This window comes from Chamaea fasciata, unplaced genomic scaffold (genome assembly GCF_029207755.1).
Source record: "Chamaea fasciata isolate MVZ Bird 193981 ecotype frontalis unplaced genomic scaffold, bChaFas1.0.hap1 SCAF_12, whole genome shotgun sequence".
Taxonomy (NCBI): domain Eukaryota; kingdom Metazoa; phylum Chordata; class Aves; order Passeriformes; family Sylviidae; genus Chamaea; species Chamaea fasciata.
In genome coordinates this window covers 15,950,842-15,970,960 of record NW_027094097.1, presented here as the reverse complement: position 1 = coordinate 15,970,960, position 20,119 = coordinate 15,950,842, and the positions used below count along the sequence as shown (strand labels likewise).

The following is a 20,119-nucleotide window of genomic DNA, read 5'->3' as shown; positions in this document are numbered from 1 at the left end:
CTTTACTGGAGTTCTGCATTACTCAGGAGGACTGAGTGAAGGGCTGCTGGCGCTCCTAACACCGCTGAACAGGACTTTGAAGATAAGCCTACTTCTGTATTCTGTCAGCAGCAGTCAGCACAAATTTTAAGGGCTCTGTGATAAACAAACATCTCCCTGTGGACCTGGTAAGTTAGTTGGGGTTGAGAACTGCTTTGCTGCGTTCTCAAAGTGACACAACTAAGAAAAAAACGTGAAATGAAATGTCTTTCACCCTCCTTATCTAAGTGATAACAAACCTAGTTGTCTACTCGCTCAACCTGCTGGCCACACTCCTCCCAGTATGTCCAGTATGCCATTTGCCATGGTGCCAGTGTGGTGCTGGCCTGGACTCAGCTCTCTGGTGACTCTCACTATCACTTGTGGGAGGATATTTGACATTAGTTCTTCTGTTTGTCACCCTACGTCAAGCCCAGCCTTGCTCCTGGTAAGCCTCTCTACCATTTCCATCGGGAAACCTTCCCAAGTCTCCAAGTTCTCCAACTGCTTTCCCCAGGCTACACAGGGAAAAAACAAGACCTGCAAATTCCCACTCTGTGCATTCCTGTGCAGTCCCTGCAGGACAGCCCCAGTCTTCCTTCCTGAGCAGAAATGCCAAATATCTCCTTGTAACCTTCTTGTCTTTTTTGTCAGAGGCCTTCAGCACCTGAATTTTAAGGCATCAAAGTTCCTAGAGGAAACAGGCTGCATCTGTCAAGTGTGCACATAAATGCAGCCTCTCTTCTTGCCCCCATTCTCCAGTTCTAATCCACGTCTACCTCTACTACCTCCACCTGTAGCATGCTAAACACACTGAGCAGTGCGACCTGTAAGGCACATCTCAGTGAGATCTCCATGATTCAGTTAAAAAACACTGTATACGTCAACTCAGATACAGCTGAATTAAAAACAAGAACAAAAACAGCAATCAATCAAAAAAACCCCAAAAAACCACAAAAACTGAACAGAACAGAAACATTCCCCCTTACAATTTCTTCTCTTTATGAAAACTGCTTTTACGTCTGGACAATGATGGCCACAGTCACCAGCCATCAAACAGCTACAGCATTTCACTAGCCCATTTTTTTAAGTATGGAATGTCTCTGTATTCACACAGCCCATGGAACTGCAGCCTAACAGGGTGTGCATCCCAGATTTCACATCCCTGCCTCGAAATGCAGCTTCCCTCCCCCCGTGACTCCGTGATGCCAGCAGGACTCCTGACCTGCAGGAAGAGACCCTGTGCAGCCCCTCCAGCCCCGAGACTGCAAAGTCTGCTCCCTCCCCACTGCAGAGAAGCTGCCCTGGCCCTGGGGCAGCCCTGGGAGGCAGTGCCCGTGTCCCCAGCCTACCTTCACAGTGGGAAAGCCCTGCTGTGTCCGATCCTTGACGGAGCCCCGGCTGCCCTCGGTCAGGTACCGAGCCCTGTGCTGGGTCTCCGGCTGCACCATGATCTTCAGCTCCTTCCCCTCACTCTTAGTCGGGTACTGACCACACAACATTGGGGTCTTCTTCCCTCCAGCTCCCTTCTGGTTCTCTGATGCTCTGAGAAGTCAAAACACACCATCAAGAAGATGTTAGAAGCAGCTCCCCAGTAAAAACGCTCCAAATCACAGAAAAGCTAAAAAGGCAAAGAGTGCGTGTTAACAGATGGAAGATTTGTAGTTGAGGGCAAACTTTGCAATTCTCTTTCTGCCAGAGGAGACCTGCAGGATGAAGAGGAATGGTGCTTCCCTGCCTCCTCCATCCAGAGCACATAGGAACTGCTTTTCAGAGAGCAAACATAAAGGAAGGGAAAAACAATTAGCATTAAATGATGTTAACGAACAGAAGGCAGCTCATAACCTGCTTTTTCAGAGTCTATGACACAGCCTGAACAAGCTGTGTGACAAACACACACGTACACACACACTGGATGGATTTAAGGTTAAATGACACTTCTTTAAACAGGAAAATAGCCTCATGCCTGTCTCCACCTCAGCTTGTATATCCATGCAAACTCCAGCTCTGATTTCTGTCTAAGCAGATTGACCAATTTATGCTAAAACCCAATTAGTTATTGTAAAACCTCTGACATAATTGCACCAATGTTAAATCAGCGTATGCACAAGGCCTTTCTTTCCAGGTGCATTCCACAAGATGTAGTGGCTTGTTCTCAGTTCCATAATTAAAACCAGGATGAAGGAGCCCTCCCAAGTCTAGCAGCACTTGAGTCATTTTGTGTTCCCTTTAGAGCACAATGGGAAATAACCCTTGGTCCTACTCTGACCAGGATTTGGTAACGAACCTGAAAGCCAAGAAACTCCTTTCCCACTAGGAGATGTGATTGTGCCACAGTACATGGTGCAGGCAGGAAAAGGGCTCCATGATTCATACAAATGTCATATTCTTTCTTCCTAGCAAAACACGGTTTCTAACAGCTAATGCCTGGGAAGCAAGCAGTTTTAAATAACAGGTGTGGATTGCTTAGAAAACAAATCCCGTTTCAACATGCAAGTTACTGAAGTAATTTATCCAAGATTAATTCCTTCTCAAAAAGGGTGAAAACTGCTTATTTTTTCCAAACTGTTCCCCGGGAACTTTGCCACAGCATGAGGCCCTCACTGACCTGGAGCTGGGGTGACCCAGCACTTCTCAACTAGCAGATGCCAAGCACAATGCACACCTTTGCTGGAGCTCCTGCTGTGCAGAGCAGCCCCTGCACACAGCACTGCCTAATTCCAGGCCTGGCCTTGCACTGCTCCCTTCCCTGCCCAGGGAAGGCTGGGCACTTTGCCCCCCAGCTCACCACATCTCACGGCCCTGAAAGCCATGGAAACACAGCACAGTGTGGGCTGGGACAGACCTTTAGAGCTCATCCCATCCCACCCCCTGCCATGGGCAGGGACACCTTCTGCTAGCCCAGGCTGCTCCAAGCCCCTTCCAACCTGGCCCTGGACACTTCCAGGGATGGGGCAGCCACAGCTTCTCTGGGCACCCTGTGCCAGGGCCTCCAACCTCCTTGTGAAAAACCTCCTCCTTTGATCTACACTAAATCAACCCTTTTTTAGTCTAAAACCATCACTCTTTGCCTAATGCAAGAGGTCTTATTTGTCACACTCTTATTTCCATTAAGCTTTCCAAAACCTTTCACTACACATAAAGGGCTAAAACAGACAGAGTTGGTGCTTTGGATATGTCCATTCCCATTTTCTGTCCATGAAGGTTAAGCACTTCACTGTGGACAGCCCAGCCATGGCCCTGGCTGCCTTCCACACTCATCCTTACTCAACCAGTACCCAGAAGAAGCAGGAACGAGATAAAAACCAGCATAAAACCCTGCAAAATAATAACAATATTAGCATCTTACAATAAAACTATCTTCCTGCCAAGCAGTCCTGATTATTCTGCCCAGTCTAGCCACTGGGGTATAGCTCAATTTTGAAGGGACATGTTGGAGAGCCAGCCATCAAAACGAAATTCACCTTTACCACTCCCAGGGCCACGTTCCAGCAGTGACATTAACACTAACCCCTCCAGGAGAACTGTACCCTTAAATCCCAACTATCTTAACTGCCACCATATTAATATTTTATCATTATGATATTTATGCAGAAATGTTCCTCACAATTATTTTAAGTCTTTCCTCTAGAAACTTAATCATTATTTTCAATCAATTAGCCAAACCTGGAGGCAATTTAAAGCCTTCACCAGAACTTCTCAGTGGTCCATCTCCTCAAAATATGAGGAGCGTATTTTAATACATCCTTTCAATTAATGAATTTTAATCCAGTTTATTCATCCTGCAAATATTCACGCGTGTACATTTCATACGCACACATTTATTTATCTGATTGTTACCAGACAAAATACCTCTAATCTAGCACTACTTTTTTTTTAATGAATAAATATTAAGTGGCAAATCCTATGAATGTACTCAAACAGATCTCCTGAGTAGTTTGGCCTGGTCCTGCTCTGCCATCAGGGGTGTTTGCAGGGCAGACATGAAAGTGAAAGTGAGACCAGGAAACCTGAGTCTCTGCCCTGCATCACCACCAATTCATCCACTTCTAAAAAGGCTTTCACAAATTCCAAGTTTCCACAGGAATATATTCTTTCTCTTCCTGGCTTTTAACAACAACTGTCTCTTTCGGGGCAAATGCCATTTCCATTCACCACGGAGCACGGCAGGTTTCCTTGCTCTTTTCTTTAAGCCAAAAGTAAATGAACTCCCTTGGCAGAGCTCCACCAGGCTGGGAAGTTTAAAAAACTCCAGTCACTACAGTGACCCAGATTTGTAAGGCCAAATCTCCATATTCCAATGGCAAAATTAAGTTTTCTAAGATCTTGGCCACTTTTTATCCCAGAGCGTTTATTCCCAAGGACAGTTCTGTTACCTGGGAGCTTCCCTGCAGGTCAGTCTGGCCTGCGACACAGAAGGAAAAACATTCCACTTTCTTTCCCTCTGCACTCACAGAACCCAGGGACTTCCCTGGTCAGCCCCGTGTTTTTGGGGAAGTCTTGTTCTGTTTTTAGACCGAGATCTCACACATTCTGTCAGAGTTCACAAAATCTCCCCGAGACCACGGTTACAGTGGCACAACTCTTGTCCTTCCATAAAGCTTTTCCCTCTGCAAGGACAAGCCTGGTCCCTTGGAGCCGGGGGAGGCACCTTCCTCATTCCAAGCTGCCCTACTCTACCACGTACTGATGTTTTACATTATTACCATCGATTTTGGCTGGTGAAAACCCCAAGGCCAGAAGCCACCATGCCCAGGAAGCAGCAGCACACTCAGGACATGTTCTCAGAACTGCTTTTGACAGTGAAATTTTAAGTATGGAACTGCACTGACCCTGGGAATACAGACTCCAGGCTCTTTCCCTTTGGGATATGAGAAGTTCATCATCTTTGGCATCAGTCAAATTTTAATATTCACCGTTGCTGTGATGAACGTCAGAACGTACTGCAAGCACAGACATAAAAGTGAAACTAAAGTGCACTCCTGTTCCCAAAAAAGCCCAAAATAAAGGAGCCAAATCTATCCATTTGACCACTTTAAAAGTACTAAAGAAGCAACAAGTCAAAAAAACAAAATAAAAAAAAGAAATGTATCAACACACTCTTGCAAACTGATGGAATTGTCCTCTTTAAGCAGCTACTGGAATGCATTTAGTGAACAGTGTGAAGTGGGAGATGAGGGGCCACCACCCAGGCGTGCCCACGCAGACACACGCGCACGACCCAGAAGCACAGAGAGAAACAGCATTAGAGATTTATTTCTGAAAAAATCAAATACAGAAGTGAATTCACAAGGAAAAACCAAAAACTGGTTCACCATATTGTCTTAACATTTCATAAAAAAGTAAAGCAAACGATGAGAAACCTGAATGAGACATTAACCATTAGCTTCCACTCCCATCCCTATCTCTATTTGACAAATAGAGCAGGAGGTGAAGTGTACAGACTGAAATCCTCACATAAAATCCTGCAAAAAAACATTCAGGGTGCACCAGCTCCACTCTGCCTTTTTAAATACATTTTCATTGCCATTTTATAATAGGAATTGTGTGGCCTTTTGGGAATTTCACTTAAAGAACAGATAAGCTCATCAGCGCTGCATTTAACTGCTGCGGGAAAGTTTAGCTTTATCTTCTAAATAAAGATAACAACTCTAATGAGAACTTATCACAGAATCATGGAGTGGTTTGTGTTGAAAGGGACCTTCAAGAGATCCAGTTCCACCTTCTGCCACGGGGGCAGGGACACCTTCTACTAGCCCAGGTTGCTCCAAACCCCATTCAACCTGGCCTCGGCCACTTCCAGGGATGGGGCAGCCACAATTTCTGGGGGCAGGAAGAACTTATCCTGGGCTAGGACATGACAGGGACAGCATAGAAGGGATGGCTTTATGTGAGAACCTAAGCAGAACATTTGCCACAGCATGGGGGCACTTTTATTAGTTTGGGTTTACATACGGAGATAGAATGTTTTCTCTTTTAAAAATGGAAAAAAAAAAAAAAAAAAAAAAAAAGCAGATACCAACCCATTTCCTGCTTTTGAGTTGCTTTTGCTGTCCGTGCTGAGCTGAGAAAGGACATAGTGAGGCGCTTTGGCACTGTCGGCATCAAAGATATCCATGTTGGACTCTTCGCAATCTCGGCGTTTGATCCCTGGCCTCTGCTTTGGGTTGCGCTTGCGCGATTTACGTGGCACCTCAGTGTTATCATTGTAGGAACTGGTACTCATGTTACTGAAGTTGGAGGGTGAATCCTCCATCCACATACTGCAGCTCTGCTCTGACTCCAATCCACAGCCCTCATCCTGGCAGGACATCCGGCTGTTGTCCAGCAAGTCCTCGGGTGGTGGCGAGATGTACAGGACTGTGTGGCGCTTCGGCGTGGCCGGGTGCTGCTGGGCTGTGTTACTGGTTATCTGCTGCTCACTTACCCCTCGGGTACTTACCCCCACGGCCGCGGAGCAGCTCTCCACTTGCATAGCCTTGCTGTCGGTGACTGAGGTAGAGTAAATGGTAGGGCTGGAAGAGGTGGTAAAGGAGCTGCAAGCACCGCCCATGGAGGAAGAGGAGGGAGCTGAAGAAGCATCTGCGGTGTACAATTCACAAGTAAATACAGGACCCGTGGCGGGGCGTGCGCTGGCTATAGCAGTCCCAGTGAGATCAAGGTGATTTAGGAACCGATTGCTTTTCCCCCAAGAAATGTTTGGAATTTGGTTTTCGCTTTTGGAATGGAAGTGCTTAAAGCAATACGGCCTAGCCAATGCTTTGGAAATGTCCAAACGAGTCTTAGCACGATCCACTGTAATCAAATTTTTTTTACGACTTAACGTTAATTCATACAAATGGCTGCGAATAAACAGAGCTTTCATTGCCTCAGCTGGACTAATTAATGGTGTAGAAGCCATTTCATCTAAAATAGCCCCAAAGCAAAGTGCTTATAATCCACATTCAATGCCAATTAAACAATTTATTGTTGGAAATTTTTAATTTTTTCTTTTTTGAAAAAGATGGGACTGTGCTTAGCCACAAAATATTAAAATAAGTTTCTAACCTATGAAGCAGAGAACTACAGGTCATTTTTAATGCAGACACTCCCTGCTTCAGAGGCAAATCCTGGAATAAAAATATGAGAAAATAAATGAGAAAAAGAGCTGCTGATTATTCCATCATAAATGAGAAATAAAATATAAAATCAACTGAGTTGGTAGGCAAAATGGAACTGGTATCAGTCACTATGAGCAAGCTGTTGATTTTGAAGGTTCAAAACAGGGATGAAGTATCTGTGTTGGAGACACACTGATCCAAGGACCGGGAATTTCTGTAATTTTACTTGTTCAGTCACTGGGACCAATTTCTCTCAGACTTTATTGGTCCCTTCCACAGAGACAACCTGGGACAGACCTCTGAAAAATTCACATTAAACAAGAGATTTCCAACACTGTGACTGCGACTTCTGCAGAGGTCCCAGAGCTCAATTTGGTTTAGAAACACGAAAATTATTAAACCAAACCCCTGAAGATTTCTGGAGAACGCCATGATTCTTGCCATTGAAGAATTTTAACAGACAGATCAATGGAATTCGTAAGTTAAATATCCCAGGGGAAGCAGGCCATGCAAATATGTATTCATTTCAAAGAGCTGTAGCTCACTGAGAAATAACTGAATTTTACAGTCAGATTTTAGCTTCCTGTGGGGAGACCCTGTTTTCTGTACTTCTGCACTGCCACCCACACCTGATAAACCAGAAGAACTGAAATAACCTGATTCTGGAAACAAATTGTACATGAAATAGATACATAATAATACAATATGTTTGTTCAGCTGGTTACTGCTGTCACACAGGTAATCCCTATGGCTAAGAGGAATACGATGTTTTCCTTTTTGCTACTCGGGATTGTTTTTAATATCCAGAATATTGTAATAGTCTCTCAAGTCTAAAAAATTTGGAGACTGCTGGACTATTCTATACCGTTTTAGTTATTTAAAAGTAACAGAATAAAGTATGTTCAGCCATGATGTATACATTTAATTAACAGTAAAACTGAGCCAACTTTCATGTACTGGGAATTACTGGGGGCATCAATGACTGAAAATAAAGAATTTTTAAACTATTACTGTTTCCTACAGCTTTCCTGGGCTAAATGAATGCAAAAGCAAACTTACATCACTTCAGACTGTCCAATTTAGAGGTCACTGCAGTTTATCAATAAACTATTCTGCCTTCCCCAAGCCTCCCAGTGAACCAGGAGCAGCTGAATGATACCAGTTCCATTTTCCAGCTTGTTCTTCGGCAAATACAGTGGCTGAAACTGGAGAATTCAGTCACTTTGCATTCCAATTTAAAGGCAAATTTCTCCTTTCTATATCATGCATTAATGCAATGCTTCTTTCAAAAAACATTTATAGGATTGGCAAGAACTATTAAATCTAGATATTCATTTCAGTGACAATATTTCGGAGCTGATTTGCAGCCACTTTGAGTCGAGACAGCCCATTGCTATTTGGGACGTTTGTTTTGGTAAAGAGGATTCGTTTCCATCCATGGTTTATACCTCCAAAGAGAAGCAGAAGTGTGCCCAGGGCCCCCCGAGCTGCAGAAGTGGGGCTGAGTGCCAGGATTTGCCCCAGGAAAGGTCAGTAAATGAACTCAGGGAAGAGCCCCAGGCAGCGGGGGCACGTCGGGCTCTGTGGGACAAGGACTCAGACCATGAAATCATTACACACATAGAACAGGCAGCAGGGCTTCGACTGCAGGACTCCTCCTCCAACAGATTAATATCAGATTTATCTTTTCACATCAATCCTGGGAGTGTAAGAAAACCTTGGACACTCCAGGCTCAGCTCTGCGTGGGCCACGTACACCAAGCACTGGGCTCAGCTGGTGTTTCAGTGCATCTCTTGGCCAGGAATGCAAAACCTGCACTTTTCCCTCACTTTCCTAGGGAAAAAAATAAATATATCACTGAAGCAAATGCTTTTCAGCACGAAGCTAAAAGAGCTGGTGATGGTAGTGTTGTTTTAGGGTGCAGCATTGTGAAATGTTATCATTATTGCAACATCGTCATTATTGCTCTCCAACACAATTTCTCCTCCTTCCTTTTTCTAGAAGTTAAAAAGCACTTAGATGTATGAATATATGTATGAATATACATACGTGTATGTGGGCTTCTATACTTTTAAAAAGTAAATGAACACTGTCCATTATAAATTGTTTACACTCTCCTCCATTTACCAGAGGTGCACCTGTGTAAGGATATGATCAGATTTCGGAAATAAACCCAAATTGAACAGTAATGGCAAGAAAACCTCTCTTTAGCCTTTTATAATAAATGAATGCCATTACTACCCAAAAAAAGGACGTATGATAAATATTACAGCAAACTGAATAAACTGGCTGTATTAGAACAGTCAAATACACAGATTTAAAAACATTTGGGGACATGAATTAGATACATTAGTAATTGTTTCAGTAACATTTTAAGTTATGAAAACACTAAGAAACAGTGAAATTTATGTTTTCTCAGAGTATGCAGGCCTTGAGCCAACTCATCTTCCTTTGAACTAATAAATAAACTGGGTCAATCAAATAAGAATTCACCATGGTACTGCAATGAATAAACAGTGCTCTACATGGCTCCCATTTAGGTCCATCATTTTATTCCAAAGCCAGTGACATTTGTATCTGACACCCAAAGGAGATTTCTTGGATGAACAGGCTGCATTTTGGAAAACAAGTAATTTAGTAATTTTAACTTAACTTGTGTTGCTTTACAAGGTGAGAGCATACACACACCTTCCCCAGCTTTGAGCATTCCTTTTATTTTACTTTCTTTAGACACATATTAGTGGGAATTGGTACAGGTGGGTCATGATTTGCAATCTAAGAGTGAGTGCAATGACAAATACATATATGTATTTTTAAGTGAATAGGTACATTTTGAAATAGAAGACTGAATATATTTCATTTAACACAGTCTCAAAATCAAACTTGCTTTCAGAGAAATGACACTGAACAGAAGCCAAGTGCTTGTCATGGCAAGTGTGCAGCCTCGGGAACAGAAATGAAATGTGCATCAGCATCACAAGGTGGGGGGTTTTTTCTCCTTTTTTTAAATAAAAAACAAGAGAAAAGAATATTCCACATTAGAGCAACTGTGATCACTGTTGAAACTAAACCTCCTGAATCTCTGCACTGCCATCACTGCAACATCAAAGGGAGCTGGAAGAGCTAATTTGGATTTTGTTGCCTGTGCTGCAAGTTTTTCTCCCCTACAAGAGGCAGAACTGTATCAATCAATCCAGCACAGGGGTTAAAAGTAAGGGAGCACATAGCAAAGAGTGTCCCTGGGAGCAAACCAGGGCAGGCTTTTTCTTTTCAGCACCAAAAAAAAAAAAAAAAAAAAAGAAAAAGAAAATTTATTACCTCCTGCATTAGCAACCAAGGCAATGACATATTTTCTATATCCTATTCTCCTGTGAAGTCAAGCAAGGCATTCAGCCTCTTAAAAAAAAAAAGGTTTGGAAAGGCAGGAGAGAGAAAAAAAACACTACTTGGCACTGTGGGAGTCTTTTTAGGTAACACTTCTGTGGAGCCAATCCTGAAATCCTTGTTCACTCTTTAAATACCTTAAATACAACAAGGATTACCAAGTCCTCAAACAGAAACAGTGTCCTCATGACTTTGCTTTTTAATTGCAAAAGCAAGTCATTTCCCAGGCTGGAAAGCTTAAGATTATAAAGACAAATAAATAAACTGAAGATATTTTTGGTTTCATAAGTGTTCCAGCCACCTGTGCATGGACAGCCAGGACAAGCAAAAAGCCATTAAAGCACTGATTGTTTTCTCAGAACCTCCCCTGCATCCCATGGTATCCACTATGTTCTGTGCGGAAAACAAGTGTCAAAAATGAAAACTCACCCACAGGGTGAGGATTAAGTGGTGCATAAGCTTAATATGTGAAGTATAACTTTTAATAAATGGGTTCATTTTTCTAGCATGTCATGTCCTTGGTAATTTTTTTTTTTTTTAATGTTAATTAGTTTATTTGAACCCCTGGACACAGAAGAACAATTTCAGGACAGACCTTGAACAATTTCAGAAGGAAACTGCAGAATTTCCGCCATCAACCTTTGTGTTGTCAAAGGTTTTAAAAGTAAAACCCAGAACTTACAAAGTGGCTGCAAACCTGCTTTCAACACCTCACATGCCAAACTTGGGGTTCTACTTTTCTTCTTCTTGTATTACTGATGTCATGTCAAAAACTTTTCCAAAAAGTTTAGTTTCAAATCAGTATCAATCCACTATTCAGAAACAAAAATAAATAAATAAATAAAATTTTTAAAAAAATTAAAAAAAAAAAAAAAAAAAAGAAAGAAAGAAAAGAGACTTATGAAGAAGTCTGAAAACAAGACCGACCTATACCCTGGGTGAGATTGGATGGGTTAAGTGTCTCTGGCACTATTTGTCTTCACTATTGACAGACACTGTCACACAACCCACCACTCGATGCCTGTCTCTGAATGGCGAAGCTAGAATGCAAGTTAAGTGTATTAATAGAGAAAAAAACTAGCATCCCAGCAAATATCATAAAGCAATCCAATTCACCAGTTATTAAACACACTCAGATTCAAGATAGGTAGGTTAATTTAATTTACATTAAGCCCAACAGTGTAAATTCCCCTTTACATTCCCATGCTGACCCAAGCAGTGTATTACTATTATATTTTGGGTAAATACATCAATCAATGGTTTTGTTATGACTCCCATTATTCAATTAACACTCAAGTTTAGGTGTCTAAGGAGGATTTTTGTTAGTGGCTCACACACACCAATTCCATGGATCTTAGATCCTCCCCACTCTGTAAAAGGCTGATTCCAAGCAAGCAGAACTCTGGGACCACAGCTGCTCTCTCCAAGCCCTGCCTGCCAGCCCGCAGCACCTCCCCAGCTCCCTGGATGAGACCTCAGGATAGATGGATCTGCCAAAGAACACCTCCATATAAGAAACAGACTATAAAAGTCTGTTCTCAAGTCTTTCTGATCTAATAACAGCAGCCATTTAATGCAAGAAATTGCTGTAAGAAAAAAACCTCACGGAATGATGAGACAGCTTCTGTCTGATTGAGCAGTTCTAGAAAATTGTGTGTACTGACTGTATGAAATCCATGAAGACTGAAAATAAATTTAATTTAGAAAAAACATGCGAACTAGATGTGAAATTCATGAAGACTGAAAACAAACCATTTAGAAAGAAGATATGAACTAGACATGAACAGCAATATAAATATGGAATTCTAAGGAAGCTCATGGAGCAGGAAGGCTCTCAACAAACACATGACTCCAGACAACTGGGATATTCCTACTCAATTTGGAGAGAACACACCTAAAATGTTTTCATATAATGGAAGCAGTAAGAACAATCTTTATCTCTAGCACTCCCTAGCAATGATGTCTCACCAGAAGACCCTTTGGAACGATGAAGGAACTTCTCCAAGCTAAGCTGACCCTCCTCACAACCTGGCCTCTTCAGACTGGGCTCCAGCACGGCTCTTTTGGGACATGAACTTCCAGGAGAAACACTTAAAGCCGTGCACAGCAGCAGGAGGGTGAGTTCTGAACAAGCTTTAGGGTCTGCTTGAAGTTCATTGTGTAAGAAAGAAGCATTTGACTCGTGACTGCAGCAGGCAGGCCGCAGACAGAAATCCCCGGAAGACATCCTCCTGGAAATGACAGGAAGGCATTTCCAACTGGGAGGGCGGTGGGAAGAGGAAGGGAAAAGCCTACAAAGAAATGGAAGTTTTTACAGGCATCGGAGACCGACTACAAAGAAGAATCTTTTTTTTCTGTTCATTTGTTTACAACGTGCAATCATAAGCCCAGGATAAGAGAACTGGGGACAGCACTGAGATCCCCTTTGAAATCTCTGGTAATTATTTCTGTATCAACAGGAAAAACTGACTAATGACACCAGGAAGGATGATAACTGAACAAAATATTTTCAGTAAAAATAAAAATGAAGAAGCCTGAGAAGCTACTCAGGGAAAACTAAACCAAAACAAACCCATCTCCATTTTGAGGCTTCATAATCTTCTGTTGGAGAAGGATGAAAAAGCCTTATTTTGGCAGCAGAAAACACAACCCCTTAGCACCCAGCCTCAACCCCACAGGCAATGCAGGTATCTTTATCCACGTCTCTAAAGGAGCAATTCAGAAGTAAAACCTTATTTTCATAATTAAAATGACCAAAGATGCTTATGGCACCATTTCAATTACAACTCTAACCAAAAAAGACAATTACATCTGTTTGGACCAGTAGATTGGCCCTTTAATTAAAAAGAAGTATAAAAAGAAGTATAAAATTGACCACAAAAAGATAAAGTTTCATCATTTACCTACTATTTTCCTAGGATGCAATTGCAAGCCAGAAGACTTCGCTAAATATGGAGAATGCAAAAGAAGAGATCAGTATATAGATTTCAGTAGCACAAAACATATTCCCCTTCTGCTACAGCAAGAACACCACTGGAGAATTCCACTGGAGAATAAGAATAGGAAAGTGGACAGCAACACAAAAAATATGGAAATATATATTTATTTGCCTCTGTGGGAAATGGAAAGCAGCTTGAGAGATCGTCAACAAGACCAAGCATCTCATTCCAAGTTTTGCTGCAGGAAGAACAAGGGATGGTGAGAAGGGAAGTGAGTTCTGTAACAGTTCACTGGGGTTCAGAAGGTTTGAGCATTTCTGGCACTGGAGACAGAAGATGACAAAGCAACACTCGTTTAAAGAATATGCTCAGAAATACTCCTGATCAGCCCCCAAAGACAAGAACCATGTGCTACCTAAAAGCTGGGAAGACACCTTTAAGAAAGGACTTGAACTGGCAGACTGGATTTTAAGCATTTTATGGTTCAAGGTGTCTTGATCAACACCAAAAAACTGTTCAGCCTTTCAGAACCAACTGAGAAGAGACTGGAGCATCGCTCCCCACAACTGAGCCCATAAACACTGTGCGGGAGCGCTGAGAAAGCTCCAGGTACATTTATTTCATGTAAAAGCTCCAGGCAGAGCACACAATGACATTTCTCAGCATGACACCCTCATGCATTTCCAGAGTCTGGAGATGATTCATATTTAATGTGTTTATGGTGCTGCACCAGGCAAAATCCTCCTTTTCCTGTCCCCTGAACAAAGACACTGGAATTCAAGTAGCGAGCACAGAGAATGGTTTCCAGGGGTAAAAACAGATCCTTTCCCTCCCTCCTGCTTTCCAGAAGCACTACAGAATTAGAAGCTTGAGATAGCAGCTCAAAATCCCAGAGTTCTATGAAATCATACTTGTCTGTTGAATATTCAGAGAGTGGGTAACACCTCTTTGTCTGGATTAATGAATAGGAGATACACATTTATTATCAAATTAATGAAAATCCAATCAGCAACATTCCATTTTCATACTATTACAACTGTTCTGTAAATCACAAAACAAATTTCCAAGTGGCAGAAGAACTAGAAGTCTGTCCCTGTGAGGTCATTGCTGCTAAAACCAGCCTATCCTGCTCCTCCAAAAAAAAAAAACAGGAGTTAACTGCAGCAGTATTTCCAGCCTACAGTATGATTTATATGGGACAAAACCCCACAGCAAGGTGACAAAAAAGCTGAATTTCAGCCAAATATTGCCTTGCTCTGTTTCAGGAAGCAGAGAACAAGCTGTGTGAACTGCTAGAAGAGTAGTAAAAACCTCTGAGCACTGTGGATCAATCCCTGTCATGGAATCCTCTCATTATCCAGAGTAATCAGATCTGCAGGGGAATTCTACATGGTGTGGCTAGCTGTTCAAATAAGCCCTTCCTTTTAAAAACAAGAGTAAATGAGATTACCTACAGCCCTGTGCAGACTGAGCTACCATTTCCCTCTTGTTCCTAAAAAAGGAGGTTTTAAGGCAAGTCAAGACCAGACTAAAAAAATAGAAAGACTTACACAAAACAAGGAGAAAATTTCAGATACAGAACAAGAGGTTGCCAGTCCTTCCTCCTTACCCTGCTCCTGTACAGTGTCAGCTCCCCAAAAATCTACCTACAGTCTGCCATTAAACACTTGATGTATGCAAGTGATAGCCAATCTGAATCTTTTGAAATCTAAGTGTAAAATGTATGTATGTATGTATAAGCACCTGGTTTGCCCAAAGCCCAGGACAGTTCTTCTGTGAAGAAACCCCAGCCAGACCTCTTGTTACTATTCGAGGCAGGGTAACAAAGTGTGGTGGCACCTTCCCAAAGATGCTGCAGAAATCCCACAACAATTAAAGAAAACAGTAAACCACCCTTTTCTCTACCAAGGGGGTACAGCTGCAGGAGGAACACAGACAGAACGTGCCACATTCAAGCCAGCAATGGAAACAAAACGGGTCTTGGCTTCCCCAGGGTTTTGTCTTGTTTGGTGGGGCAGTTTAAATAGAATTTTTAATAGCTATCACTCCAGGCCCTTGTCCCAAGTCCCTCTCCAGGTCTCCTGGAGCCCCTTTGGGCACTGGAAGAGCCCTGAGGTCACCCTGGACCCTTCTCTTCTCCACATTGAACAATCCCAGCTCTCAGATTGGTATCAGCTCAGTCTCTGTGACCCTCCATGGCCTCCGACATTGAAAAGTGTCCATAGGTGAATGATCAGGTCTCCTTTCAGTGTTAACAAGAAGCCTCAACATTGCTTTTTAGTTTTTCATTCCAGAAACTTGTGCTGCAGTTTAACCCAAACACATCTAATGAATGCATCTCAGGTTTTTTAAAGGATCTGGACCGGCTGTTGGCAAACACCAAATACCTAGAGGCAACAGACTTTTAGTTCCACTCAAGTTTAAGTCTTTTCTGTTAGGTACAGAATTAATTAGCAGTTCAGGCCTGTCTGTGGATTTAGAGTGTAACAGGGTTTGTGGGGTGGTTTTGTTCAGTTGTTTTTAGGATACATGTTTCTACAAGATTTGGTTGCTGCTGTCTGTGAACCAAACCCATCATTAAGCACCTTGATTTTAGAAGCAGATGCCCAAATTATTTTTTTTAGTAAGTGATATAGAAACACCAAATCCTTTCAATATAATAAAAGCACCAAATTCTTCCAATGGCCAAGTTCCACTGTGCACAGTTAAATCCACAGGTTTCTCAGGAGAGGTCTGGCAAAACATGAATGGTGAGCAGTGCTGTAAAGTTTCTCTGACAAACCTACAACCACTTCAGGTTGGGATCAGGATTCCTGGACTATGCAAATCTGGGAAACATTCTCACACAAACATTTAATGCACATGAACTCGGAGAGAGAGAAAAAGGAATACTGCAGCTATCTGAATCCTCACCCTACAGACATTTTTTTTCTCAAGCAACAATTTAACGCCAATTAGGAAAGTGGAACATGACCTTGTAAGAAATACGGGGATCAAATTATAAAAAAAAAACAAAACTTATCCAGTGAAAGGAGATGCATCTAGAACGAGTAAAATAATCTTTTTCCCCATTGCACAGATGTGTAGTAACATACACAAGTTACTGACAAGAATTCCAGATGCAAGCCAGCACTGAGGCTAATCTCCTAAATCAAAGCTTTGCCCTTAGGTCCTCACTTTTTTATGTTTAATGAAGATCAGTGAGAGTCTTTAAAGTCTAGAACACAGCTGGGAATAAGAAAAGGATGCAGATTAAAAGGTCATGCCTCTTTTTTATATGTTGTCAATTAGAAAAAAAAAACTACACTGGCCATTTACAGAGTTCCAGCTGATATACATTATATACTCATGTATTTGAGGATTTTTTACCACATCACACTAGAGATGTGTGTGAAAGGAGTTTAAATACTACACTTCCTCAGGCCCCAATGGAAAACATGACCTTTTCCTCCTCCTCACATTTTGGTAAAAGCTTCATGGCCCAAAATGCCATCTCCCGTTCCACTTTTATCCTAACTAGAATCCACTGGTTTACAGTCAGTCAGCATTCCGCCTTAGTTCCAAACAGGGATTTATCCCCTTGGAAGACAGAGTGCATTCTAGGAGTTAAGTGCCTGTGTGGCATAACAGAATAGAGGAACAGATAATTTATTTCTCCTGGAGATGCATACATGAAACACAGCAACCATTAACATAAAATACCTGATGCTTTTGATCACCCAGCTGAATTACACCACCTGCATTCTCCTAGAATGAACTCTGTTACTTCTCCACAAGCTCTTTTTAACATCCAGAACTTTGCCAGCACTGTTCATGTTGGCCAGAAGGCTACAAACCTTAAGAAAACACCAGAATAAAGGAGAGTCCTTACCAGCAGCAACTACAGCTGGAGGCGGCGAACCGGCCTCACCACCGCTTGTTTGGCTCATGGATGCTATGGATGTTTCTCTAGAAGGTGGTAACTGCAGCTCCTTTGGGAGAAGGTCATAGACAGATTCTGTGGAACAAAAAGGACTTGATCAGAAAGTCACTCGTGAACTACACAAGAAAAGAAATAATGTTTTTGCCTAAAAGATCAGAACTATAACCCAACCCATTCAGAAGGTTTGGAAAATGCTACAGTAAGTGCTTGGAAATAACAGCATGGAAAAAACTTATTTCAGAAAACAAACAAGCATTAAGATGCACATTCTGAAGACTGAAACAAAGGACACAAACTTGTTCAAACAAAGAAATAATTCATGAACTTCCAGAGAAACTGTTCTCATCCAGAACCAAGGGCTGAGGGCAGCACATCACGTGCGAATCTGAGACAAACCTGTTTTCACAATTCCAACTGTAAAACTGACTTCCTAAGGAAAAAAAGCCTAATTTAGCACCATCATCCTAACAACATCCTATGGAGTTAGAATCGCAGACTGGATTTGAAAGGGACCTTAAAGCCCGTCCTGTTCCACCCCCTGCCATGGGCAAGGACACCTTCTGCTAGCCCAGGCTGCTCCAAGCCCTGTCCAACCTGGCCTTGGACACTTCCAGGGATCCAGGGGCAGCCACAGCTGTTCTGGGCACCTGTGCCAGGGCCTGCCCACCCTCACAGGGAACAATTCCCGCCCAATCTCCCATCCAGCCCTGCCCTCTGGCAGTGGGAAGCCATTCCCTGCGTCCTGTCCCTCCATCCCTTGTCCCCAGTCCCCCTCCAGCTCACCTGGAGCCCCTTTAGGTGCTGGAAGGAGCTCTAACATCCCCCTGGAGCTTTTTCTTCCCCAGGTGAACAACTCCAGCTGTGCCAGCCTGGCTACAGAACCAAGGATCAACTTAGTGACCTCCTGAGGGCTTGCTCCAACAGCTCCGTGTCTTCCCTGTGCTGCAATAACCCCGTGGGTTCGATCTCTCTTCCTCCTTGTGTGCTACCCAGGAGAACTCCTAAGGTTCCCTCCTCCTAATGGATGGAGCTTGCTCCATCCTCTCCTATTTACAGCTCTCAAGTTAATTCCAGCCTCCTGTACACCCGCAGCCTTAGGTGTGATCACCAGGTGTTTCAGGATAGAACCTTCATGTCATACTTTAGACCACATTCCAAGTAACTTGGTCTGTATCAATGAAGCATGAAATTAAAGATTTGCTCTTAATGGTCTTGTGATCTTTGGGAATGTGCTTCAATTCTAATGCTGGCTTTTCCTTCCCTCCTTCTTTATCATATTGTCGGAATTATCCACAAAGATTAGAATTGTGCTGCTTGTGGATTACTGCAAAAATCATGTGCTCCCTGAGAAGAAATTATCCTGTGGGAGTCTTGGATGTAAGCATCCCTCTAAAGCAAAAGGCCTGACACAACCTTCGCCACACTGGAGAGTCAAGAATCAATTTCTTAAACAAAAAAATCCCCAAGAACCAGCCCAAAGAGACAAGCTCTCAATTACCCAATAACTTGGGAATTTGGGAAGGAGCTTTTGTAGTCAATTCTGAATGTTTTATGAGCCATGACAGATGCTGGACGATGACAATTCACTCCTCTCAGAGGATTTCTTGAGAAAGGAATGGAAGTGTGCATATATATTCAACTTACACACAAAATAAAAAGCATTCTACAGTCACCTGCAGACACACACTGTTGCAATCCTTCATTCTGGAGCCCCACACTAAACCTTGGGTGCAGCAGCAGCCCTGAACATCTGCCCGTGATTTTCCTGTCCTGCTACAGGTAGTAGTGGCAGCTGGAGTAAAGCTGGTGCTCATTTACAAGGGCCTCTACAAACCGCTGCACTCAGCTCTGAGGAAAAGCAAATGCAGCTGCTCCAACAGGAGCAAAAGTGAGAACAAGTGTTGCCTTCCAATCCGTTCCAAAGCGTTCTGTCAATCTCCGAACTCATGGCAGAAGCTTATGGTCAAACCCAAGCTCTCAGAAGAAAAATAATTCTCCTGGCTTTTCTCGCATCAGATGCAGCTTCACAGTCTAAAACACATCGTCAGTGAACTGCAGTCCAGCACTTTCCAGAGGAACCCCAAGTGCCTGGGTACCTTTAAGAACTCTTGCTGCCACAAACCTACTCCACACACATCAGACTTCAAATGAAACTTTGTGTTTTCACCTAAACACAGGCCAGTGTTTATATATGCTGAACTATAAATAGCATTAAAGCAAAAACTGACAAATTCCAGTAACATGAGAGTTGTTGCAAGGAAACTAATTCTTCCCCAGAGGATACAGCTCCCCCATGCCTCATACCGTACTAAGCGCTGAAGCTACTGCTCAGCCCCTCTCCATCACCACATTTTACACGTGTGTGCACTCACCAACGCTGAGAACGGGAAATTTCCTGCTAGAATTAGAATTTTACGTTGATTCATGCAGAAAACACCCACTAAAGGGAAAAGCTGCTGCAGAAATGCAGTATTACATTTGGAGGCAAAAATGGTTATTTCAGCATCATTACGTATTTCTATATAATTAGCAAGAAAAAACTGTGCAGACAGAACTCCTGCTTCCAGCAGCCAGTGCTGAATCAATGAGGAAGTTCAAGCTGTCTGACAGCTTTAAGTGTCTTCTAATTTGTTGCTGATTTAAATTCCTTTGACGAATAAATTGGTTGATCCCAAGTTTCCGAGTTTTTTTCCTGGAAGTAGCTCCATTTATACCCAACATTTAAACACATTTTCTCTCTCCCTACAGGAAGCAA

At 42.6% G+C, this 20,119-nt stretch overlaps 1 protein-coding gene across 7 annotated transcripts in view; it reads right to left on the bottom strand.

Moving 5' to 3' along the window:
* NFAT5 (nuclear factor of activated T cells 5) overlaps positions 1 to 20,119 on the bottom strand; it is a 55,828-nt gene that overhangs the window by 20,013 nt on the left and 15,696 nt on the right. For 3 of the 7 annotated variants that reach the window (XM_066194816.1, XM_066194812.1, XM_066194813.1), the window contains exons 2-4: positions 17,314 to 17,439; positions 6,042 to 6,600; positions 1,371 to 1,563 (exon numbers count right to left, since the gene is read on the bottom strand). In XM_066194816.1, the coding sequence (XP_066050913.1) occupies positions 1,371 to 1,563; positions 6,042 to 6,600; positions 17,314 to 17,439 (878 nt within the window). Of the gene's footprint in view, positions 1 to 1,370; positions 1,564 to 4,850; positions 5,171 to 6,041; positions 6,601 to 7,065; positions 7,128 to 17,313; positions 17,440 to 20,119 lie in introns of those variants that run through there. The other 4 variants (XM_066194815.1, XM_066194817.1, XM_066194818.1 and 1 more) reach the window with 4 other exon arrangements.